This window comes from Blennius ocellaris (genome assembly GCF_963422515.1).
Source record: "Blennius ocellaris genome assembly, chromosome: 2".
In the NCBI taxonomy this organism is placed as follows: Eukaryota; Metazoa; Chordata; class Actinopteri; order Blenniiformes; family Blenniidae; genus Blennius; species Blennius ocellaris.
Window position 1 is genome coordinate 15,146,416 of NC_137651.1, and position 27,256 is coordinate 15,173,671.

General features: G+C 41.8%; 1 protein-coding gene across 1 annotated transcript in view; it reads right to left on the reverse strand.

The window, feature by feature from the left end:
- clmpb (CXADR like membrane protein b) overlaps positions 1-27,256 on the reverse strand; it is a 71,496-nt gene that overhangs the window by 15,819 nt on the left and 28,421 nt on the right. The window contains exon 2 of the mRNA XM_080507625.1: positions 2,791-2,942. Within this exon, the coding sequence (XP_080363751.1) occupies positions 2,791-2,942 (152 nt within the window). The remainder of the gene's footprint in view (positions 1-2,790; positions 2,943-27,256) is intronic.

Consider the following 27,256-nt stretch of genomic DNA (forward strand, 5'->3'; position numbering starts at 1 on the left):
TCTGAAATCTGAGTGCACTGTGTACTGATGGGAATCTTATTAGTTTTTTTTAATTCATGCAGGTTTTTTTCAAAATCAGATTGCAGATTTTATTAAAACAAATGATTATAAATGCTGGCTGGATGGTATATCCTGGTTAGCTCAGGTGCTTAAGTCCTGTCAGGAGTCTTTCTGTGTCAAGTTTGCATGTTCTATATCTTTTCTCTGAATAATCATGTGATCTCCGACAGCTCAAAGACATATATTTGACTTTACTCTAAATTGTATGTGTGACTCTGTGTATGTGTGATTGTTTGTCTGTGTGGTATTGCTGAGGTATTGCTGTGACCAGATTACATCATTATTTTGTATACAATAACTTAAGACACGAAGGTCTTGTTTTCACAGTTGCATATATATATAGTTTTATGTTTGATGAAGTAAATACGGCAATCGCAGACATACAGAGGACGGGCAGTGTCATTTCACTGGACCATTTATGAATTATTTATCAGATCAGTGCATGGCATTTGTGGTCAAAATGATCTGCTGGAATGGCTGCAGTCACGCTCTGATAAAGCCCAGGGTGGGATCTGAATAATGTGGCACCACTGCTGGTGTAATCTTTCAAGAAAAGGATGATAATCTGTTTAGTAATTTTAGCTTCGAGGGGGCTTCAGGTTTGTGGCTGTCGCAATGGCAAGATTTTATTTTAATAAACATAACTGGTTGAAAGAGCAACACTATAAAAAAACATGAGATCTTTTTATAAGTGACCTGTTTGAAGCCCCTCTGTGTCCTTAACACATGTATCCTGTACATTTGCTAACAGAGGCTAAATGTTGACGAGATGCTCTTTCCTTCTGAACATGGCCTTCCAGCAGAACAAAAGAATGATTTATTCATTCAGCTACAGGCACAGTCTCTTTCCTAATCAAATTTTCAGACGTTTGATTTTAATTAATGGTGCCTTCAATGTTATCTTCCTGTTAAATATTCATCGCAATGTGGCAGCCCCTCTCTGAATCATCAAAGCACAAGATACTCGTTTTCGCCATTCTTTCATTCCTAGCCCCTCTTTTCTCCCTCTACACGAGACTATTCCTTCCTTTCTCACAGTGCTACGCTTCCCTTTGCCAACCGGCACAGCGGCACACAGGCAAACGGCTTCCAGAGAGAACAGAAATCTCTTCACAAAGAAAACGCTGGTGAGACTTTATACACTGTCCGCTATCAGATACTATGCTCAATTCTTGTTGGAGAAAGACAGCGATTCAAAAATCAGTGGAATAATACTGAAAGCTGAGACATAAAGCCGAGTTAAGCCATTTAAAGACTGGAGGACAGAGTTATGGAAGGTGTGATTACGAGTGACGCTAACATTAGCTGCTATCTCTTGATTTCACGTGTGCTAACAAAGCCAAAGATGTTTCCCAAATCATCAACTAGGAAACAACAATTTTACTGAACCAAATAAATGAAAAAAGTGAATTGGGCTGATTGAGAAGTTGTCTTAGGTGCACACGTTCCACAGAAGCTCGCAACAAAAAAGATATGCTGTTTTGCAGTGACAATTTCACAAAATAGTTTTGGTTGCAACCCAAATACTTTCTGCTTCTCATCCCGCAAATGCTTTCCAAAATGTTGCACCATTTTAAAGTGAAAAAATCAGGCTTTCCAAAAAGCATTGTTCCAACAAAGATATACAAAGTCCTTACTTTTTGTGCATATTTTATGAAGTCTTGAACTTAATTTAATAAAACCAACCAAATTAGCAACAAGCTTCAATAAAACAGTTATTGATCTGAAAACTCTTCAGGAAGTCTGCGGGACAAGGCTGGGTATTCAGTGAATGAGCAATAGTTTTCAATACGTCACACTGACATACTGAGCAGGATAAATATTTCTCTGTATGGTCATGTATCGTCATGCATGCCCATAAAATTCAGCTCTTGATCCTCCAGTTTACATGGATGTTTTTCAGGTCTCTATTGTGTATTGGGCTCGGAAGTATCTCAAGCTTAATACTGCATCTGCTAACATACTGCTCCCTGAAAACATCCTGTGTAGACACTGTGTGAGTCTCATTACTTTTTTTGTGGTAGTAAAGAAACTGGACTCCCTGCTGAGGTTGCTCTAAAGGGAGTAACTGTGGTATCACTTTAGATATCCTTAACTTGAATGAGCAATTGTAGTTTACTAGGCCACATAATACTTATGCTACCAAGCTAACAGCGACGCCAGAGTTTATAAGTTATAAAAACATAATTAGGCTTGTTTTTCATGTCAATTTGCAGGAGTTCCAGTATTCATGTACTTTTTGTGTGTGTGTGTGTGTGTGTGTGTGTGTGTGTGTGTGTGTGTGTGTGTGTGTGTGTGTTTTGAAAAACCAAGGCAAAGGGTCCAAATTTACAAATATAAAATGAGCTTAGGAACATTCTGCTGCTGGATATTTCCTTTGTGGATGGCACTAAAATTTGAAGTGCCACAGTAACTTTTGGCCATTGAGTTAATGGGCAACTATTATGACGCCAGTTGGAAACCAATCAGTGAAGCTGAAATGGAGGGAAAGCTAAGGACAGATGAAAATTGACTGTGTCTTACTGACCAAAAAAAGAGGAACAGCAGCAAATGAAGAGGAGGAAAAGATATGTGCTAAGTAGATCGATATTCTGGAGCAGCTTCACTATGAGTGAAAAAACAAGTTGAGCTGTTGAGCTTATGATGGTGTCAGAGTGAAAGAAACTTTTCATTCTGTATGTTGATGATGCGTAGTATGGGAAGACAACCAGAAAGCAGTATCAAGCTCACCACTTTCTGTTTGGAGTTAGGTTTGTGCAGTAGCCACTCGATGTCAAGAGAGCCAGACGACTGGAACTGGTGGTGGCATGGTAAGGTGGCATTGTCCCCAACAACCTTCTTCATCTCCGTCTGCGCCCGGACTGACAGCAGGCTGAGCAGAACTATAAGAGAGAGAAGAAGAAGAAGAAAAAAAAGAAGAAACGGTGAGCAGAGAGGTAGAGACATGTCACACGGCTAGACGAGCTCGAATCAAGCTTGAGACAAGAGACAGATGCTGCGGATAGGAAGTAAAACCGTGGCGATGGAGGAAATTGAGACGGAAGACTCACAGAATGATATGACCCAGAATCCCAATCACTATTTGACAGATCCTGAGATATGTCACAGCAGCTTACTGAAGAGAGACAGAATGGGGATTCTGTTTACAGAGAATAAAGTTTGGCATTGGAAGTCAAACCATTATGATGATCGTTTGCAAATCTACTGTTATTCACTTCAGCAGTTTTGAGGAGTTCCAGTACTGACACAAACATTTCCGTCAAAGCTTGTGGGACTAAAAGTAAAAAAAATATTCTTTCTCTTGTTCCTCTTCGTGATAAAAAAAAAAAAAGAGTTCCGACATGAAACCACAACATTTTGCAACATCCATAACATAACAAAGGAATATGCACACAGAATAATGTGCATGCTAAATATTCCCACAAGGTAGTCAGTTAGAAGCTTGGGTTGCAGTAAGAAGCAGCAATAATTATGAGTGTGTGCACAAGTGAGTGACTTTGGGCACGAGCCAGACTGTCAGGGTCTGCGTCTTAGTGGGGGGAGCAGCAAGGCTAATTTATTGGAGGATGCTGGACAGCCCGGTGGGTTTGTGTGGAATTAGCCAAAGGCGTCACAGGAGCTTGCTGAAAGCTGAAACTATGAACGCCGTGGGTGTGTGAGTGTGGGGCGAGGGAGTGGTGCACCAGAGAGATATTTACCTCCCTCCACCGGGTGGAGAGACTGTACAATGCTGCGGGACTCTACTGAGCAAAGCTGAGTTATATTTTTGGCTCTACAACATTTAACCTAACTACCTGCTTTTAATTTAATTGTTGCATGAGCCAATCCCTTCAGGGGAGCCTGAGTGCCAAAAATAAAAGTTAGCCAGCCTGGCAGATGCTCATTTGAAATGAAATGTACAGGCTGTACAAATATTGTTGCTCCGTTTCATTATCACGCGACTTAATAGGTGCTCAGCAACTCAATATGCCCCCCAGTTTGTGCAGGATAAATAAACACCATAGTGTGGGGTACACGTCTGGAGGAAAACTATACGTATTGACAGGTGGTATGTCTGCGGTGGACTGACTCAGCCCAGTGATATCGTCAGTAAGAGGGTCTTTTTGTTCCACCGACGTAATCACTGTCTGTCAAATGTTGCACAGGAGGCCATGTGAATGCATGAGCACTCGCTGGGAGCCTGTCCACTTGTTCACTGGTGCACCCTCATAGGAGCCAACACCCTGTCCCGTAAGTGATCTTTGGTCCAATGAAAATGTCAACTCTGTGCTGTGAAACCAATGAGTCAGTGCTGATGCTGGATGGAGAGGCGAAGAGCAGCCTGACAAAAAAAAGAACACTTTTCCCCGAAGGAGCTTCAGTCATACAAATGACATCAGCCAGTGGATTTCAGCACTTCTTCAACTTTTGTTTAAGCTCTCTCTCTATTTTATGAGTTGGACTTTGGGCCACTCACTGTCAATCAAATACAAAGTTTCCAATTGGCATCCACTAGTTTTGAATGAGTGCAAGTGAGAGGAATTTGCTCTTGGCTGAGTGGTTCTGTTTCCCGTTGGTAGCCCAAGACTAGCAGGACAAATTGCTGAGGTGTGTCTGATCTGTTGCCCCACCTGCTCTGTTCAAATCACGAGTCAGCAGAAAAATAAGGGCCAATCCTCCACACATTGGAGCTCCTGCACCCTAAAGGTATCCCCATTTATGACTTTTTAATGCAGCATTTGCAGGGTCATTTATCTTGTCGGCTTCCTGCCGATATCAGTGTGGATGTCAGACAAGAGGGAGCTTTGCAGCGTAAAGAAATTTCAAGCGCAATATGGCTCAGACCATGAGTTCAATACCACATACAGCTGGTTGAACCCTGATGGTGCTAGTTCTGCTTGATGGTAGTATTGGGAATGGGGATGGGGGGATTGTCTCCCCTCAACTCTTCAGGCTAACCTCTATAATCATTTCTACTACACTCATCGGCAGCCCGGGGCTGAACCCGGCGCTGTGTAGTCGGCCTGATAAGAGCTGGCTGCTCCTTCTTTCACCTCCCACCTCATCTTTAACTGCTTTAACTGTGGGCTTGCTGAATGGAAGAGTTTACGTGAAAGATAGATAGCACCAGGGTGACCTGAGAACTGCAATCTTTTTCCAGACAAAATATCAGACGCTTCAATAGTCAACTTCAAGTTCACCTTCAGAGAAGTAGTCGGGTCACCTCCCCATCTCTGCATTTTTCATGACACAAATATGCTTCTTTTTCCCCCCAATCACCGGAGCTTTGTAAGGCCATAAAATCCATGTATTTCACAGAGAAAACCCACAATATGGTTTCATGAAAAAATAAGATATAAGTTGTATTCAACAGAAAGTCTAGGCAGGCAAGTCAAGCTTTTTTCGTTGGTATACAGCCACTGCTCACCATGTTCCTACTTATTTATGGTCTTGCAGAGGGGCTTTTGTGCTCTGGAATGGATGACACGGTGCTCCCAAAATAAGCTTGCCTTGATGTGAGTTTGAGCTTGCATTCGGATTGGCCTCATTCACCGTGTGCACAGCTGGGGTGGTTTGACTACAAGACCCCATCATTTGTGTCAACATCAGCTATGGAGACACAACAGGACTCATCAATGTGGCAGCTTTGCACACACACCATGAGAGCTCTGTTTGGGTTTAGCGTGGGCTCATGACCTTGTCTTTCAGTTTGCTGTAAGGTGACCTAAAAACAAACACTGTGGACTTTATAAGCTTTTGCCTTGATAACATTATTTTGTCACAGAGATATTTGTGCATTCTCATGCCTTCACAAGATTTAATATGACATGGGTGAGGCCATAATAAAAAAAATAAATAGCTGAAACATATCGCAATAGAGATAAATGTAAAGCGGACTGGCGATTTAGTATCTGGTGCAAATTTCCAGGCCAGATCCTCCATCCCTCTTCTTCCTCTATTGTGTCTCTTTTTCTGAGCTCCATTTCATGCTTTCATGAGTCTGTTCAAACTTCAACATACAGATGGGGCTGCAAAGAAACACTTCATAATTAACTAAAGAAACTGGGTACTAACAGCAGAGGTTTAGTAAGAGAGTGTGCTATAGACACGTTTGACAAAGAGAGAGAGAGAGAGAGAGAGTGAGTGAGAGGCTCGGGTGAAATATGGAGGAACCAATTTCTATGAAAAGGCCCTAGGGGGAGTTGTGCTCCAGTAAATCCGCCTTACAGAGCCCTGCAATCTCATTATAGTGTAGCCAGTGAGACGGACAGACAGACAAACAAGACAGGCCTGGATCTTTTGCGCTGCCCAAAGTCAAGCCCCATATCCTCTCAGTCAGCACATCAGGCTAGCCGGGGCCTTTGCCATGTCCAAAGCTTATGACCTCTGGTACTCCAACACCGCAGATCAGAAGGGGAAAAAAATGGACTGAAAGGACAGAGAAAAATGGGTTAAGGGGGAGTGGTGGAGTGGCGCAGTGCCTTATTTTGAGCTCCTATGGTAAGTCACTGATGTGGAGGGAAGATTACACCATTGCAGAAGTGGCTTTAGTCACAGGTTTGCAGATGCACACAAAAAAAAGAAAAACAACATCTGCGGTACCGCCTGTATTACTCCTTCTGACAATTCCCCACTGTGTGCATTCATGCTGCTTTTCCACTATAGAACACATGCGCGCACAACTACTTTTTATGTAGATGCATGAGCGCTGGTGTGCTTGATGTATGCTTTATGGCAACACATGCTCGGTTACAAAGGCACATCCACTGCTGCCTATCTACAAGAGACAGGGTTGAGGGAGTATCTCCTGCTGACAGTAAAACTGTGCCTCAGCACACAAACATGTGATTTAAAATACAGCTGTGTGAGACATGCAGACTCCAGTCACATTTGAGTGACGTTTACAGCTTCACTGCAGCAGGGAAAAGTAACTTTAATCTCCCAGCACTGCCAGTGTGTGCCAAAACTGTTTGTCTTCTGTCAATTACAGGTTTACCAAGGAGAGAAGTACAGAGAAAAGCCGCAGTGAGAAGACAATTTTGGCCGAAATTGCACGTAGGGTTCGAAGTCTCTATCAGGCAAGCTTTCATATGGCATAAATAACCCAATGTTGCTTTTGAAAAGCCTGTCGAGAATTGAACTGTGCGCTCACTGTTGACAGCTTTTGCATGTAATTTGCAATCTCACCTCCTGGCTATCAGGTCACCCTACAATCCATCTATTCCCACTGCTGACATAGAACTGTTTTTTAGCTGACTTGGGGACATGCTGAGAGGAGCACAGGGTATGAGACAACAGCAAAAAATTCACAGGTCAGCATTTTTTTTTTTAAAGGTTGTGTCTTTTACCATCCACATGATTCTCCAAAGGCCGAACACATACCCTATGGATACCACCAATGTGACAGAGATTGACAGGTAGGTCATTTCTTGCCCTCTTCTCTTGATATCTGTGTTTTGAGGAACTTCAGAAGATTGTCTCATGAGACAAAAGGGTACCTCAACTTTTTTTGAGCAAACGAAGCGCCTGTGTAAACAACCACCATGCTCTCTGAGAAAGAGTCCTTTATTCACACAGTCACAGCTCGTTTTATAATTACAGCTTCTTAAGGGCCAAGGCTCTTTAAATGTACCGAGTTATCATGCCCCATTAAAACACATGTTTTGCATATGGCACACTACACTAGTCTCCTTGTAGTTTCAAGGTCCAAGTCATGAATATATTGCTCCTGTGGAAATCAAAGGGGTTGTTTTTTCCCCTGACTGGAGGCTGGTTCTTTGAAGGGATGAAATCCCATAATCCTTTTTGCCTCACACTCAGCCACCGACTTCCACCTTCCGCTGACATGGAGCTTTTGTCACTAACAGTTTATAAACACAGAGAGTCATTAATTGGAAATGTGGAAAATAAACAAATAAGATCTAAGTGCTAATTAGCAACAGCTAACATGCGGTTATTGAAATAACTATTTTCTTGTTGATCATTGCTTAAATAATAAGTATTATTTTGTTTCACTGTTGTTTAAAACCTGAAGACTTCTTCTGCGAGTGATAATAGATATAAAATCACTGACTTTCTGTGATTGGAAAGTTAACTATTATTTGCCATATTTGATTAGGTTGACAAGCAGAAAAGCATTGTTTCACAACCAGAGTTTGATATAAATCAGATGTTAAGTTGATCTGACTGTTCTCTCAATCTCTCAATTGATTTGCTTTGTGAAGTGATTAAGCCCTGGTCATGTACATCCAGACATTTCGGGGATTTCTCACAAAACACCAAGATCAAAATAACTCTATATTTCAAAGAAATAATAGTCATAGTTAACACATGCACTTGTTAACAAGGGTGCATTTATGATAGACAATCCCTTCAGTAAAAGTACTGCCTTTTTATCTTGATCATAAAATGAAAATTGTTATTACTGTATGCGTGAACCAGATGATGTTATCCATCATTATTTTTAGTCCATCTGTCTGGGAAACAAATGGTTACAGAAGATGTAGGAGGACCACATGCAAGCCAGATAACTACTTAAGAGACTAAATGATCTACTTTAATTGGGACGTCATAGTCGAGCAACGATCTTACTTCTTGTATCATGTGATTTGCTCCTCTAGCAGACAAAAAGTACACACACTTGACGAAATTACTGTGACTGAATTCACGAGTTTCCCTGTTTTGTTTATTAGTGCTTGATGTTGTGCTTTAACTAAGAAAATACTATTTTCAGTGTGGGTTATTTGGTTCCTACCATTAGCCTGGATCTCAAGTGTTTTTATTACAGCATGTCTGCATGTGAAGCTTTTATTTATGGTGCGTCTGCTTTAACTTCACGAGTTTTGGCATGTACATCTGTGAGTTGTCGTGCTGCTTATCATCACAGGAAGCGAGAAGCTTGGTAATGTACTCATAAGTATCAGGGTGTCCTCAATTTATATTGCCACTATTTGTAGCACTGTGCAGTATAACAGCCTCTGGATCAATGATCCAGCTGAGGCTTGAGGTAAAACTTCAAAGAGTCAGGGTCATACTGATCATTCCCATCTGTGATGAGAGGTCTCTAAGAAAGCTGACTGGAGACGCAATGGTGGGTTTAAAGCCCAGGGAATCGAATCATTCCAACAATAATCCCTTGAACCTGGAGGGGGGAGGCAAATGAGAAAAGAAAAAAGGAGATGAAATACCACTGAGGTCTGAATAATGTAAGGCCCTTTGGTAAACGCTCACCTTGTGCTACTCTTTTTGCGTTCATTAGCATCCGTTTCATGGCCTTATCATCTCTGTCATTTCGAGCGATAGCAACGCCATCCCGCTGACAAATCCTCAAAATAGATCCGAAATTAGTTTTGCGACAAGCACTTCTAATTCCCCTGAAGTATTCAGCATTTTCCCTCAGCAAAATAAGAAAGTAGGGAGGAGATGGGGGGGCTAATTACACAATTCCCCAAGGGACCAAGAGTCAGTAAAACCTGCTTACAGTGCTATACACATCTTATCAGCGCTGCATCTGGTGGCGTCACCCACATTCATGGGTGTCGCTGTCCGAGATGCTATGGCTGCTCCATAAATCTTTTAGATATAGCCTCAAACTGTTCAAAAAGCACAAGATTCTCCACCAGGGATACACTTTGGTCTGTAGTTTGAAGTCCCGGGTGCAACATTTATTCTACCTCGCATGCTTTCAATGCTTTTGGGTTAGGCTCTGCAAGAACACTACACACCTACTCTGTGTGTTCACAGTGGATGAGCAGGGCATGAAATACTGGTGGAATATTACAATTAAAGTGTTATTAACGGTTATTAACAATGATAATATAATCAAAGTGACATGCTCAACTGAGTGGAATATAGGTATCTATAACCCAGCCACTGTCTTACCTGCTGTGGTTGTGAAACAAATCTTTTTTTATCTGTTTTAATTTCACATGCACATTAAATTCAGCTCAAAAGATTTGACTTTACACATAAAAAGTATTACAGATGTAACTTCTTTTCATTTGCGATAACATCTTCTGATAATGTTGTACAAAATATGGCACATTTGGAAAAAAAACCCAACACCACACCCACTCTTTGGTTTCCTCAAAGATTTTCTACTTTCTCTTTAATTTTGCTGGAGAAGAAAGGGTGCATTTTGTAAAATGTCATAAGTGACTTTAAGGAAGCAAACAGAAAACAAAATGAAAACAAGCAATACATTTATAAAACAACAACAAAAGAAATGGAGCACAATGTTTTAATATGTGAACAATTTCTTAAAAAAAAGATCATTATCAGAAAAAGACTGGTCCCCTCCTAAAATCTTCATTATTTCATTGCATCTTACAGACTTTACACCTGATCTAAAGAACGATAACCATAAGTTTTCATGGTGGTAAACCACTAAAAGAGTTGCAGTCAGCTAAAAAAAACCCAAACATTCAAGATATTTTTGCTCCCTTTAATGTGTTCTGACTGAACAAGGTCCAAATGTCAAATGGTCTGTTTTGCACCAGATAACACGATTCAGTTAAATGGGCCTTAGACAGTGACCCCTCCACACAGTCACGGATTCTCCCAACATCTGGCAAAGACTAAACAAACCGGCGTGTGTTGATATTCATTTTGTTCTGCACCAGCGCCTCCACATCCAAGACTATAGCACGCAAAGAAGAGAAGGAATAAACGTCTTACAGAAACTTATCACCAAGGTGACTGAAGCTGTGTGCAAGTACGTGCAGAGAAGTAAAAGGCACATCCTCCCTGCAGCACATGCACGTAGCCTTGAATAAACCTGAGGTCCCCCACTGAGGAAACACATTTTAATGGAGCACAGAGAGAGTCCTTTTACGTATTAAAATGTGTTTTAAAAAAAAGAAAAAAAAAAGGTCTTTCTGTAATGAAGCTTTTTTTTTTCAGCGACCAAGGACTTTTTGCTGAAACTGATTTTCACTGGCTTGTGTCTGAGACGGGAGCAAAAACAATTGCTTGGTTTCAAAGCAGCAAGTCAGCGCTTTGAGATATCAAAAGAAAACAGTTCCAAATCCAGTTAGAGAAATTATATTTGCTTTGACAGGAATCAGATTTGGTTTCTCCTCACAAACAAAACTTTCTCTCGATTCCTCCACAGAACATTTCATTATTTCCCAGTTTTTCTCTGAACCAAGTCCAAGCCTAACTTCGTGATCCGAGTGACACACTTGCTATTGCATTTAAAAAGAGACTGAGAATACTTGAGGGGGGGATTCACAAAGATTTCCAGTATCAATATGACCAGCACAACATACACAAATCAGTGGTTGTGTTTTTTGCTGAGTTCAAACTCTTTATGACCCTGCATGCCTGACAGATGGTGCGGTGAGAAACAAGATGAGCTGTATTCATTAAACCACTGTAGAAGACAGGTTCGCCTGCTGCTGATCAAGTTAAATCATTTCCTGTTGAGCCTCGGTATGCTATAATATCAACTCAGCTCTGCTGGAGTTTGGACAGATGGGCTATGATACAAACACCAAACAGCCCTCAGCATACATATGAACAACACTTTCCTCACACAGCTTTTGTGAGCACATCAGGTAACTGTGGGCATGGTCCTCTGTTCGAGAAATGTTCTTCAATTTCCTCAGTTATTTATGTACTCTAATCTCAATTTGTGGCTGGCAAGCATGTGAATGAACTCCTCTCACATTGTTGGAGTGGCTGGACATGGGCACTGACCTCAGTGGATCAATACTTAATAAGCTTTTGTGCTGCCAAGTCCATTTTGCTGCAATCTGCAATTTTTTATGTCCATTAGGTTGAAAATAGAGCTGACTAGGTGTATGGCCACAGGAAGTGGAATGCATCGTGGTCACCTCGATGATGGATGCTTCACAGTAGTGTGAGACCGATGAAAACTTCAAGTACTATCTGCCTCGTGCACTATAAAGTACTACACCCCTGGCTTTTATTAAATGCAGCTCAATACCCCAGCGGTGTTTGAAAGACGCATTTAACATCTTGTGGGAAGACAATAAAAACCACAGCGGGCTATATGGTTAAGTTTGCTGGCACGTGACGAGCAAGGAGAAGAGGAAGAAAACAAGCCCAGAGCGAGTGCTATATTTGGAACAGCGCTAAAGTTTAGCATCACAAACAATGCAAGATAGTTCCACTGTGGACATGCAAGCTCCACATTTTATGCGTTCATAGTCTGGGGTGTGTGGGGATTCAAGAACTTCCCTTATTCTTCTTCTCTGTGCACACAAAGGGAAAAAAAATGTTTGTAGGAAATTTTTTTATTATTTAGATCGCTGAGATTATTTGTCACTGTCTAAAGTCTGAGTTCATCTGGGGTTCGATACCGAAGCCTTTCCTCAGTAAAAACCCTAATGTACGCTGCTGGATCCACAAGAGGATAGCAACTGAGTAGAGCAGAGCCGCTCCCATGTTGTACATTTCAACGGCTAATTGAAAACAGACGGGACGTTGACTTGCTCTACCATCCGCTCAGCGCACGTGCGTTGCGTCACTGACTTATTAGTTCTGTCGCCACTCCTATGGTATGCATCTGACACTTCATTTCAGTAGACAGGCTATATGGAAAATGAAGTAAATGACGCCTCCAATGCAAACGACAGGATGATATTGTTGCAGCCGCTAATGCTGCAAAGGACAATCAGGTAACCTATCCATCCTAGCCCTTGACTGCGAAGGACACGTCGATGGCTGCCATTTCCCCAGAGGTGAGCAGATGCCACGTCTGTTTTGGCAGCTGTATGCTGAGAGGTGTTGACTGGTGAGATGGCTGACAGGGCCAGAGTGGTGGCTGTGTGATGGCCAGGGAGGTCAGCGGGGGATGCAAGGGTTCCAGGAAAGGCCTCACTTAGGCTCATTTAGGAGAGCTAATGGACCAACCAACCATCTGTCCTGATGATTAGCTAAACCCACTGATGCAAGAGACTAACCTTATTCACCTGCAACACACACACGCACGCACGGACGCACGCACGCACACACACACACACACACACACAAACAGGCGGACAAATAAATATGCATCTGATATTCAGTATTTCTACATACACATACAGCAAATATTCACTGAACAAAATGTGTTTATATTGACTCTGACACAACGTAAGACTCTGGTTAAAATCATACATAACTACACAAAAGCAACAGTCCTTGAAGTACTCAAACTTTGTTCAATTCTCAGGACACAGCAGGCTGTTCATAGTCACCAAAAAGCCTGCACACACACACACACGCAGGCACACTTCTCTAACCAGAAAAGCCTGCCCTTTGTGCTGCTCAGCAACACTTCTTCCCACCCCCCATGTCTAGAAAAGGAATGCCCACGCGGCCACATCCGAGGGCGGAGAGAAGATTGAAACCAGATGAATGAAGCTTGGGTACAGCCTGCTCACCACGGCCATATTTCACTCCCCAAAGCCTGATTAAAACGAGGTGCAGCACTAGCTGGGCCAAGGCAGCTTATTCTGGCTTGGAGAAGGACATTTGCTTGTAGTGACACCCCGAGCTCGGAGGAAACGGGGCGAAGGTCACAACTAAAGTCTCTGAAATTGGCTCGAATTATCCCTGCAGAGGCTTTCTTCAGAGCGCAAAGCCAGCTTCTAAATTTTCACAAATAAGAGACTTGAAGAGTTGACTGAATTTGGTTCTTCTATAAAATATTGAGGAATTGCGTGTGTGTGTGTGTGTGTGTGTGTGTGTGTGTGTGTGTGTGTGTGTGTGTGTGTGTGTGTGTGTGTGTGTGTGTGTGTGTGTGTGTTTTATTGAAGGGTTCCGTGGTTGAGGGTCTTTAAAGTAGGTCATAGGCGTGTGTTAAACTCATGTGCAAAAAGAAATGAGGACAAACTGCAAGAATTGTGGAACCAGGACTATATGCATGATACAGACGTTATTGTGATGTGACTTAAACGAAAACAAACAGGGACGCAATGCATTTTGCTGATATGATTCAAAAAACATACAATCGGGTAATATGTCATCTTTAAATTTGCACAATAAGAAGAAGCATTTTGGTGCCAGGAAGCCTTTAACGTGCTGTGATTCTCTAAGTGGATGCTATAAAATATGATTTGGCACAAGCACATCCTTGGAGGAACAATGCATGTTAACAATAAGTCCTGAATACTGACAAGATGTGACAGCATTTTCAAGATCTCTGAGGCACTATGATCATGTTGTTGTCCACTGACATTACAGTCAGTGTTGAGCAATGTTGCAATCTTTGGACAAGAAATCACTTGGAAAGAAGTTATAAAAAAAAAGAAGAAGAAGAAAAAAAGCAGAAAAACATGGCACATGTTGTGTCTTCATGCTGTTTCCAGTTGAGTTTGCTCAGCCACTGAGGGGCCGTCCACACCAGGAAACCGGTTAACCGAAACATGTTGTTTTTGGCCTATCATCCACATGAAGCGGTGTTTTTTTGAACACTGGACGCAGAGTGGGGAAATTCGAAAACCCCGGCTCGTGCCGTTCAACCCCTTGGGGTGTGGACGGCAAACGTGGCAAAGACGATCATCTGTGGAAAAAAAGATGACATAATCGCTCCCCTCTCTCCCCACCATGGTCCGCAGTGTCATCAAATAACCACAACAATCACTGACGACATGCAGACGTTACTGACGTATAGACAGATAGTACTAGAGTTATATACAGGTTTATGAGTAGGAATCTACTTCTAAATTTCTAAGTGCTCTGTCTTCTTCTGCGTTTTTGGTGTGTTTGGTGAGTCACAGCGCCCCTAAAGGCCTGGCATGTGTACTACATGCCCTGAAGCCTCGTGTTGAGCCGTGTTCATAATGAGGTGTGGACAGAATTTGTTTGGAGAAGGCTGGGGAGAAAAAAGATAGTTTTTTTCATCGTGTGGATGTGGCGTGGGTGTGCCTTCATGCTCATGGGGGTCATGTTATTCTCTGCATGTATGTTAATGGTGGGAGAGCAAGACAAAGAGGGATTGTGGACACAGTAGGTGTGTGTGTGTGTGTGTGTGTTTATTTTCGTGTGGGGGATGAAACACATGTGTGACTGCGACTGACTGATTAGTGGCCTGTTTCCATCGACCGTCTGCAGTGGGCCCTCCCGAGATGGCGGGGCAGAGAGGGAGAGAGTTTCGTACTTTTTTCCAGCGCTGGCCTGCGTTCTCTCTGTTTCCCATGCAGCTGGTCAGGCCACACTCACGACTCAATGCCAAACACACTCCCCTCTATCCCCCTGACATTTTAGCTATGTTACCGCTGAGAGAGCTGTGGCTCGCCTGCCTGCCGCCTGCTCGTACACACGAGTAAATAAAGTCCAGCTCATTTCATTTGGTCATAATGTTTAATCTACATTTGCTTGGTCAACGAGAGGTTAATCTCATTACCTTGTGCTAAATGGCATGCTCGGGCATCCTCAGACAAGATCAAGCCTTGGCAAGTTAATTAAAAGAGCAATTAAAAGAAGACAGTAAGTCCCACTGAACAGTGGTAATATATGTTAGTTCCCCTGACACCAATGCATTGAATAACACCTTCAGACTGTAGTCTGTCACAAACAACAAACCACTTTTCATTACCAACAAAGGAGGCCGGTAATAGCAGAACAATAGAAAAACTTAGCTCGAGAAGTGTTGTGGTCGAACATGTGCTTCAAACTAACCTTCAGTGCCGGTTGTGGTTTGCCTGCTGCGAGTTGGCTTAATAAAAGCAAGCCACACCACAGCGAAAGACACACACACAGCTATTAGAAATCTTAATCAACTCCAACAGGTTGTTAAAAAACTGGCATGCAACTAGCTGATACTGAATTGGAGGAGATTTAAATGGCAGCCATCGGTATGGTTAAGACTTGTCCTTTATTCAAATCTGTCTGTCAACAAGCAAACAAACAAACAAAGAAACAAAAGGAAATTCAAAGAAAGTCAGAGTTGTATGTATTTGACCAACTTTTACATTTTATGTGCATCTCAGTCGAGCTTCCAAAGAGAGTTTTTTCTTGCAGTTTGATCTGACAAATGTGACACTCAACACACTTTTGTCAACGCAAATATGCCTGACCTACCCACTGCTTCTCACTGCAAGTGACACCGCACCTTTCTCAGCAAGCCAAGGATTAATCTAAAAAAAAAAAAAACTCCAAGCAATGTATCTGTAATTTTGAAATTGAAAATTTTGAAATGTTTAAAATGCTAAAAAACTAAACGCAAATGTCTGCAGTTCTTAATCCTTGTTTTTTAAATACACAACTATAGTTTGTATTTAGTGAAAGACAAATGGAATTCTAAATTGTTACCTTGAGATGCAGAACAATGAAAGTGGGAAAACACAAAAATAAAATGATAAAAGATTTTTATATCATAATATATTTATTTTATAGTGTCTTGAATACCACAGAGGCTTACTAATGTAAGGAAAAAAAAAATGTCTTGGGGATTACCCCACAATACCACAGCAAACCGTGACGAAGGATTCTCATCATGATTGACGTCATCCAGACACGTGCATTCCAAATGTGCAGGAATTCTCTTTCAGCCTCACTTCTAAGAGGCTCACTAGACACTTTCAGTGTTCGGTGTCCTTCCAACATACAGGGAATTGAGGGAGATAGGGAAATAGCCTGCGAGCTGCCGGCCCTGTGGGCACCACTACCGGTTCCAGCCTCCCTCCAGATGAATCATAAACAAGTCCCTTGGCCTCTGTGACTTAATCCCCTGTGACATCGCCACAGGGAGATGGGGAAAGAGGAAACGGAGAGAGAGGAAAACATGCCCTGTGCTCAACTTTCAAGTGAATTAAACATCAGGAATGAATGTGTATGAGGTGTATCTGAGGATACGTCACTGAGTTGAGGTGGGTAATTTAACTGATGATAGAATTTGGATGCAGAGGTGGACATTTTGTGGGGAATACAATTTATTTATTTATTTTTTTGCTTGGTGGAATTTGCAGTTGCTTCATCTCAGGCTCTACCTTGCACCTCCCCGCCTTGTTTCCTCCGTGTGTATTATGCAAATGCATGTCCCTCAGTCCTTTCATTTAAATTTGGCCATGCAGCTTAAGCTTGGGTAGTCTACAGAGTGTGGCAGCTAAAGCTATAATCAACATCATGCTCCTTTTAGGCATGAGAAAGCATACCCAGGAGGGAGCAATAAATGGATTTATTTTAGGAACCTGAATGTAGGATCTTAGTTAGGGCCAGACATGCTAAGTGCTTTGTCCCTTATGCATCAGCCCTCGGGCAGTATTTCCTCCCTAATTAAAAAAAGAACAAGGTGCGGGAGGAAAACCATGTCGGCATCAAGCTATAACAGGGGTGGGAGCAGCCCAGCCTGGTGCTGTTTTATTTTAGTTTTTTTGTAAAAGTTTGGGCTATGATCCTCACTTTGCTGCCACTTTGCAGGTTGTGCTGATGCAAGGAGCTTTTGACTTGAGAGTAATGGAAGACGTTTGGCTTTTTGGCATTTTGAATCCCACACACAGGTTAAAACGAGCCTCTGACCAGCAAAAGCTTTATGTGGCGTGCCGCTGAAACTATTCCTCCTCACTCAGGGAAGTAATTTGTTCATCCCACACTTTGTCCTCCGTTCTCACCAACACAACAATTTAATAGAAAAAGTAGAGCTCAGCTATACTTCCACAATGCTCTCTGACTGTATTTGTATTTTTCCTTCTCATACTTCTGTGTTAGTCTGCAAAATCTATTGTTTTGGGTCCACACGTTGCAGTCTCCAGCATACAAACATTTTCACTTGCAGTGAATCTGTGTCAGAAGGTCTCTACAGCAGAATGCTGGCTATCTCCACTTTATGAACAATGTGAATACTTTATGATTTATAGTTCCAATAGCACAATGCAACAATATAGCACTGTAAAACCCAAATGATCATATCACAAGTGTGCCTTAGGAAATATAAATAATAATGCATACTGTAAAATATTAATGTAAACCATTTAACCCACAAGGTAACTGACCAAATGAATAAAACAATAAATGAATACATAACACCTTGTATTTTAGTCTCTCTCACACACAATTTTCGGAATTGTATTATTATATGAAGGTGTGATATACAGAGCCATAATTTAAGGTCTGTTCGATGTGTCTGGTCTGCATCAGGAGACTTATAAGCATTTCCATTTCTGCCAAGGCACTGATGTTTGTGTTTGAAAGGATTGCATCCACAAACTTGTGTCGGGCGAAAATAATCCGGATGGTTAAGTTCACAAAATCCTCCTCAGCGAATCTTCAAGCACACACTAAAACTTATCTTTTGAAGTGGAACTGTTCGATTGTTAAAGCGGGATGTACCTGAGATACATTTTGACAATGTGCAGCAGGTGTGGACATCAAATCTCATTTGACAATGTTCAAGATTAGTGTAGAGACTTCATGTTCGATTAAATGAAAACGAAAAGAGCAAGTCCCAGCGGCGAGCCTGGTGGTGTTTAAGGCAGAGTGTTAAAAAAGAGACACACTGTCCCACTGTATGGGACTTCATGCTCAAGAGGAAATGTGCCACTGGTCACATAGCCCACCCTCTCCTGTGATGCATCCCTAAACCCATTCACCATCCCTGTGTATCTGCTCTCACATGGGAACAGGAGGAGCCGGGCACCCTAAAGGGAGAGAGGTTACCACTGCTACTGACTCCACTGCCCCATCCCCTGTTTCCATTTATCTTACTTCTCCCTTATCTCTCAGCCTGGCTGTACATCAGACGCATGAAGAATTTGTGCACACAAACTGTTATTGCCGTGAACACACACTTTTTTGCCCCTGCATGGTGCTTGCTCAGTGGAGAGTACATAATGCCTGTGCCATGCATGGCTGGACCAGTGCCAGGACGATGACAACCTTCTCCCCCGAGTCCACAAGATGAAACCATTCAGACATCTCAGCTTTACTCCTACGTGCCTCACACTCGGACGGTTCATCTCTAACTACTAATTCTTTCAAAAGAGATAAAAGAACATGTGTGACAACGATTAATACAGCCTTGTTCAACACATTACGACCTTGAGTAACAGACACCTGAATCCATCTCCTTCTGGCAAACAATCATAAAGCAACGCATGCAAATTGTGTGTGAAGTCCAAATTGGTGGAGGCAAAATAATGTCCGCCTCCAAGAGGAAAAGAAAATCATAAAGAAAAGAAGCACAAGACTGGTTTGTAAGACTGTCTTAAAGCTCCTGACAGACACCAGTTGGCATTTTAGTGTTACACAGAATGGAGAAATTTAATTTGCACACCAATCTAATACATTCATTTGATGAAACAAGTTCTCTTCAAGCTTTAAGATGGATCTTTCTGATTATGGTTTTAATCTTAGAATGCATCGAAGAAACCCCAGAAAACAGCTCCGAATTCAATTATCAAGAAGTAAGTACAATTTTAGGACTAAACATGAGACAAAATGACTTGATAGAAATCGCCTTCTGCAACGTGCATCCATTTGCTGCAGACATGTGTTTATTTATCCCAATGTAGCCAATCAGGAACATTTTATCTCCCCTTATCCGGCGGATTAGGCACTAATCTGTTTGCTGAGGGGAAAAAGAAATAGAGGGAGTGAAAAAGCTTTTCTCTCTCATCTTTCCCATATTAATATTTCTATTAGTAGTGCCTCGCAATGATGTGATGTGACACTTGTGGCTCTGCATGAGAGGCCAGGCTAATAGGGGGATAGAGGAGGAGGTCAGTCTACGAGACCGAGGAATTTGTTCCACCTGAGATCTGTCACTACCACTAGACTGTGTCTATGCCTGTGTGCACATGCAACTGCACTGTGCCCACTGAATCAGCATATGGTATGTGCACATAAGCACATTTGAGTGAGATTTGCTGAATTTGTTAATGCAGATGTTCATTTGGTGCAAGCACGGTGCTGCACTGTATACTGATTAAGGCTCACTGTGCACGAGTGATGGAAAAGAAGACTGCTCCTGTAAGATTTAATGAGCAGAAGAGTTGTAGCCTGGGGCGAGGTCTTTAGGAGCAAACACACATGTCCGATTCTCTTCCTATATACTGCAGACGGAGACTGCATACCAAATTACACATTTAAGACTGTGCATACACAAATGTTGCATATGCACGTACGCCCGCCCGCCCGCCCGCACGCACATACACGCACACCCACACACACACACACACACACACACGCACACACACGCACACGCACACGCACGCGCACACACACACACACACTCACACACGCACACACAGACACACACACGCGCACACACACACACACACACCTGCCTCTTGGACTGTGCATACCTGCCAGTTCATAAAAACACATGTACACACTTGAGTGAGAGAGTAATGCTGCCCTAAGCAATGTGCTGCTGATTCCATGGTTCGACCTTCAAGCCCCAATGTCCTTTCTCTCTGAGCTGTCCTTTTCTTGCAGCCTTGCTCACTAATGCACAGGAGGAGGGTGGGAATAACATCTGCATGAGCATGAGAGTGAGACTATAATAGGAAAATGGGTGGGGGTGAGGGTGTTTTGGGGGGTTTCTACTTGCTTAATAGATGCACTACGAATAACTAATTGCACAATATGCAATTCCCGTTCCTCATACACATACATATCTCCCAGTAACATACCCCTGTGTAGGGTATGTTACTGTATTCTGCATACATAATGTCTTGAACACATGTTTCACAAATGCATCCAACATGTTAATGTCCTTAGTAATAAAAGTAATTTAGATTCTGATCACGGCCAGCAAGAGGAGGATCGGTCCCTCCTCTTCAGTCCCCAAAGCTCGCCTTTACAGTATACTGTACATAGGCCATCTCAGTTGCTAAAGCACAGAGAAAAAAGCCTAATGACATTTGAAAGGCTGCTCATTCAAAGAGAGTTGCCACTGGTGAATCTCTCCTCCCATTCTTCAATGAAGAATACTGCAGATTAAAGATGAAAACTGAATGCCTGCTCCAGTTGTCGGACTGTTCCTGCTGTAATGTCACTGGGTTTTAGCAGGAATTAGCTTTAATGTCACTTTGTGTCCCACACCTGAATGTCACCGGTTTTTAATTGGCCTGCTTGTGAAATGGCACAATTATGTGTGTCTGAGAGCTGTGCTTGGACATAATGTATCGATGGTTTCCATTGTGCTTTTACTAATTCCCATTTTGGGACCAAGCGTTGGTATAGCGCAGCAGAGGCTGTTCCAAATATTTAAAGAGTCTGAACATGTGCCACTGCAAATGGGCTGATCCTCATTGTAAATGGGCTGTGCCTCTGCTGCATTGTTTCCCTACTGCCAAGTGTTCTATATGAGGAGTATAAAAGAAAGTGCAGAGGAGGTAAAAGTTTGGTTTTCAGTGCCAAATAATGTTTTAGATTTTTTTTTTTCCACTTTCCATTATTACCACTACACATTAAAAACATTTTGCAGGGCCACTGATGCACTGCAAAGTTTTATAACAGCTTTACAAAGGCGTTACAGCACTGGTCTCGGAACACAACTACCTACATAAAGACTGACATAGATCATACAGTATATTATGGTCTTCAGTGATAATACAGTCAAGAAAATAAATAACAAGTCCGGGGAAGCGCATGTAGTACGCTGGGATTTATCCCGGGAGTAAAATATGCAGAGGTTAGAGGTCAAACCAGTCACAGCTGCTCTAAAGTCCGTGGCCAACGGGTTCCTGAGGCACATAGAGACTAATCAGATACACACTCTTTGTAGCTGTCTCTCTCTTAGACACACACACACACACACACACACACACACACACACACACACACACACACACACACACACACACACACACACACACTTGTGACAACATGACAATACGTTACAGAATCATTTGATAAGACCTTGAGTGCCAAGTATCACATAATGGCTCAGGATCTCCGACTGTTCTTTGTTAATTCTTTTCTCCCATTTGACCAAAGTGACACGAATGTGTAAGTTTGTGAGTTTAATGACTGGATCCACGTGCCTTACCCCCTTGACCACAATGGTGCTCCAGGCACCTCACAGCAAAACAAGTTCCTCGGATTTTCACACATCATGAGCATGAGATAGATTTTCCTGCAGTGTTTTGTAGAAAAATGCCAGACTTCTTCAACCAAGATACCAATTTTAACAGAGATATTTGTACTTCAATATTTGTATCTAGTGTGTTTGAGTTCCAAACAAAAGTCGTACATTGTTTTTCCAATGGAAGCCAGCCTAATGGTGCCAATTAGAGTGAAAAACACATGACATGCTATAGTCTTGTCACTGACAAGCCTCTGATGATCCCTCCGGCTTGGGCAGCCAGTCAAGTTTCCAAACCTTGTCTACATTTCACTGGTCACTCTCAGAAGAATGCATTTCAAATGTTGGTGGTTGCCGTTTTGAAATGCAACAGGAATCTCAAAAAAGAGCCAAATGGAAATGTGTTATGCAAATGTTTGTGCAATGGAAAAAAAATAAAATGAAAAACTCAGGAAACTAAAAGAGCAGTCCAAGTCTTTCAGAGGAAGCACTTAAAATCAGATAAATATGTGAAAAAGATGGATAAACAAGAACCAGAGGAATAACGTGACTGCAGTGCAGTTTCTGTTCCACTATGCTTTACTTCTGTCTGTGTGCGATTGCAGTGCAAGCAAGGGTCAATTCATCATCTCTCTTTGACTATACAAGGCAATCAGGTAAGTCTGGGGATAAGAATAACCAACACAGCGAGAGGCTCCTGCAAGTTACCGCAGTACACTGTGAGCGAACTGACCTGCAGACACACACACACACACACACACACAGAAACCTGGTTCGCGTTTTTTTGTCCTCCCATTTGTGTCTCTCATTCTCTCTCAGCTCTTTCTGTCTCGTGTACACAAACACACACTCATCCTTGTCAACCCTTTGCGTCTATGACCAACAGTGCAGACATTCCTCATTCTGGCTCAGCCTGAGCTTTGTTTGGTTTAGCTGAGAGGGAGCAGAATCCTCCGCTCCCTGTGGCTGCACGGCACATGTCAGCCTGCTGCTGGGCTTTGGACACACACACACACACACACACACACACACACACACACACACACACACACACACACACACACACACACACACACACACACACACACACACACACACACACACACACACACACACACACACACACACACACACACACACACACACACACAAATGTCACATATTTCAAGTGACTACATGCATAGCCACTCATGCTATGGTCAAACAAAAAAATGTAATTAAAAAAATAAAAACCTGTGCATGTGTGGTGCACAAGACCACACAGCGGTAAGTAAATTTACTCAAACAGACACACACACACACACACACTGGGCAGTCATCTGGCCTTATACAGGCATGGTGGCGACCCATTGCCTTTCATGGGAGCTGACTTCCTGACATCCTGTCCTCAGGCTCTGTGTTCTTTGCAGCCCAACTAGTTCACAGCAGGAGAAGAGGAGGGAGGTGGGAGAGGAGATAAAAATGGAGGAGAAATGCAGATAAATGCAGATAAAAAAGCAGAGTAGACTGAAACCAACTCGGATGGAGGAGAACAGCAAGGGAACATCCTGGAGGAGAGCTACAACGACACAAGTGAGACTCGACATGTGACAGAAAAAGAGCTGAGACTTGGAGGCTGGGAGAGATGAGGGAATAGAGGAAACACACGGCAGCCGACAGACGGGATGAAGTGTGCTCTCTCAATGTTTAGGTTTGAGTCATTTGGCGACAGAATACTACACAAAAGGTCTTTGTTCCCACACTCAATAAATAAATAAACACCTGAGATACCCCTACTAGATCCGAGTTGAGGTGAAGTAGTGGAACTGCCAGCGCGGTGTGTAAAATAGTATGTGCCGTCAGGTTCTCAACAGCTCAACTTAATTCGCACTAAGCCCCGTCTTCATTATAAATCTCAAGTCATCCGTGTCCAGAAAAGTACTGTTCACTGTCATAAAAATAGGCAATTGTTTTGCATGTGCAGCTAATTGAACAAGACACTGTATGATACAGTGTAGTAAAGCTAAATCTTACACATGTTGGTTATGACACAAGGATGTACAGTTGAAAGACATAATAGATTTAATAAATTCCTTTCAAGCTATAGCAAAATGCCAAAAACTGCCAAAGGAAAAAGGTGAAGTTTAATACAAAGTGTTAACTATCATATGCACAGCAAGGAAACTTATTTTCCTTGACAAAGAAATGCTGTCTATTCCAAAAAAATCTGAATATGAAATAGATAAAACAATATTACAATTGATAGGAGTTGGTCCAACACCAGGCATAGGGGGATTTCTTTGTGGAGTCTGGCGGCTCTAAATTGCTCATAGCTGTGCTTGTTACTGTCCATAGGCTGTGTTTAACCTGTGATGGGCAGGCAATCTGTCCATGGTGCACCCAGGAATCAATAGAAGTATGTTGGATAAAGCAGTACAGAAGCTGGATGGAGCATGTGAAAGTAGATGTAAACATGGATGGATGCCGAGGCAGCTCTTACTCTTGGTGATTCTTGCTTGCATGTTTTGGTAATGAACATTTTCTCTCTCAATAATGGAAAGTACCAGTGTATTAATGACACTAACTGTAATTCCTCTCATTCTGCACATTTCTGATGTTTGTCTTCTGAACCCCTTGTTTTGAGTTAAGCCCCTCTCACCAATAGTACCATAGTTCATGCACAGCAGCTCTCAATACACTTCACACATTTGGACACAAGACACATTGGTGCAACAATGCTGTATTAAGCTCATCAACGTAATATAATGTATTGGATGTTGGTCACTTTTGTTCAGTCAACATTCTCTTTATATTATTGTTTGTTTCTTCTTGCACAGATTGCTGCCATGGGTCATGTTTGCATTATTAAAAAAAAAGACAATATACATGATGATCACTAGTTGCAGAATAATGAATCAATAGTTGTGAAACTTGAGGCATCACGGAAAAAAAAGAAGAAGGAAAACAAAGGGGAGAATAAACGGAACTTAAACAATGCAGTAGTGCAATGTACTGACTCAATCTTAACCGAAACGATGAATCATTTCGATACATAATTGATCCGCCGCTGTTGGCTGGTAAAGAAGTAAAGGGTGAGTCATAACATTTTGCAAAAACAAAATTATTTTGGAACTGGAAGCAAAGCAAGAAGAACAGAAGGAAAAAGGTAGATTGAATGGATGAGATTAGTCAGTCGACCTTCTTGTCCATGGAAAAAGTGAATCAGATGGCCATTTCAGCTGAAGCATCAGTCTCCTAGAAAGGTAGGTGAAGCTATAGCAAAGAAACAAAAGCACTGCATGTTCAACAGCTCACCAGACACTGAAATCCTGCATCCTGCACAGCGACTTGGGTGGCAAATGCAGAGGCCAATGCAGATGTAATAAATCTGTTGAACTGTAAAACTGAAGCATTGACTTTTTTTTTGTAGGTACTGGGTTCAAGTGCGGTTGAGGCTGATACTGCTAGTTCAGGACTGCTGACATTTTTAATATGTGGGCCCTGCAGAGGACTGAGTATTTAACAGAGTGTACATGAGCTTTGCCACTAAGACTACTGCCGATATGATGTTAACTGTTTAAACAACGGAAACACCACTTGGCCTGGTACATCTACTAATCTTTTTTTGTTGTTGTTGTTTTTTCATATTATGAGACAAAACCTTATCACTCACTACTTGCAGAGAACGTGTTAATATTGTGAACAGCGCATTTCAAGGTCTTGCATGCAGCTTTAAGCAGAGTTGAGAACACATTACTGTAATAACAGTTTTTTTATGCACATTACTTGTTGTAGTTCAGTGCTGCTGTTTCTCAAGCTGTTTTGCTGCTGCTCCTTCATGTAATTTGTCCATTTATGTCTTTTATTTCTTGCATGACTTTCCGGGAATTTATAGTTGAGCACATGGAGTAGAAATTACTAGACTTCAATAATGATTGATAAAAATGGCTAAAACAGACCAAAATGATGTGTTTGGACCACAGACTCAGCTTCAACTAACTGGTGTAATTTCACCTAAAGTAATTAAATGAATCACATGGCCCACAAAGTCCCAACTGCTCAGCTAAAGTGCCAAAGCAACAGCCAGGGAAGATCTTTCAACTCGTGAGACTTGTGCAGTATTACATTTACATGCAGTTATCTCAGATGTGACAGACTATGCTCTAGGAATACTCTGAGGCCATTTGGATCTCTGACAACTCCAACACATCACTTAAAGGATTGGCTAGACACTGAAGGCTTCAGAGGCCTTGTGAACTTTATGCCTCAGTGGGTGTGAGTTGTTTTGGTTGCATGCAGAAGACCAACAGCATATTTTGACGAGAAGCTCTAATAATTTAGCTTACCTGCGCAATAAAGGTGGGCTCAGTATTTTCTGACTTGCTGGCTGAAATACCCTGGTGAAGAAGACATTTTCTCAAATTGCTTATCTGAAGAAAATTGTCTAATTATAGATATTCCATACTTCTACTATTTGCAAAATTTTATCAATTATATCTATATTTACATCTGATTGCTTATTTACATTACTTTGTTGGTTGTTTGGTGATATTCAGACAGCAGATATAATTTGTAAAACATGATTTTCATTGGTGACCCTTCACTTAGATTCAGAAAGACAATAATCGCAGTGATTGTAGAGAAACACTGCTCATTGGCTCTGGAAGCTGTGGTTGTGATCTCTGTTATTCCTAACGTTCATCATAAATTCACAACAGAATTACATCAATTGCATAAAGCAATGGTGTTCCAACTCTCTGCATTAAAGGAGAGTTGAAAGCGTTTAATTATAAATCAATTTGTCAGTTTGTGGGAAAGTGAGTCAAATTGTTTTATGTATAGTAAGTAAGTAGTATGGGTTTTGGTGAAATGAAAATGCACTTTACATCATTCATAGATCACTAAAACGTATTCTGGTTTTATTTAAGGCTTTCAACTTCAGCTTTAACAACCACAGAACTAGAAAAGCCATAAAATTTCCCGTGTGATTTCTGGTGCCCTGAGTTTGGCATCACCGAGCTACAAGTATGCACCATTTGACAGGCCTTCAATGTCAGGCTTCATGACAGCAATCTGATGGTTTGTCATAGGGTTCAGTTAAAAAACCCCATTGGAAAAAGACTCATTTGGAATTTTGTCTTTTATGCTTGTCTGCTCTGTAATGAAACATTCACAATTATAACCAACTGCTGTGTGCTAAATAGAACTCTATTTTTTTATCCCACTTATGCACTGGATGCTAATATCACAGCAGCACTT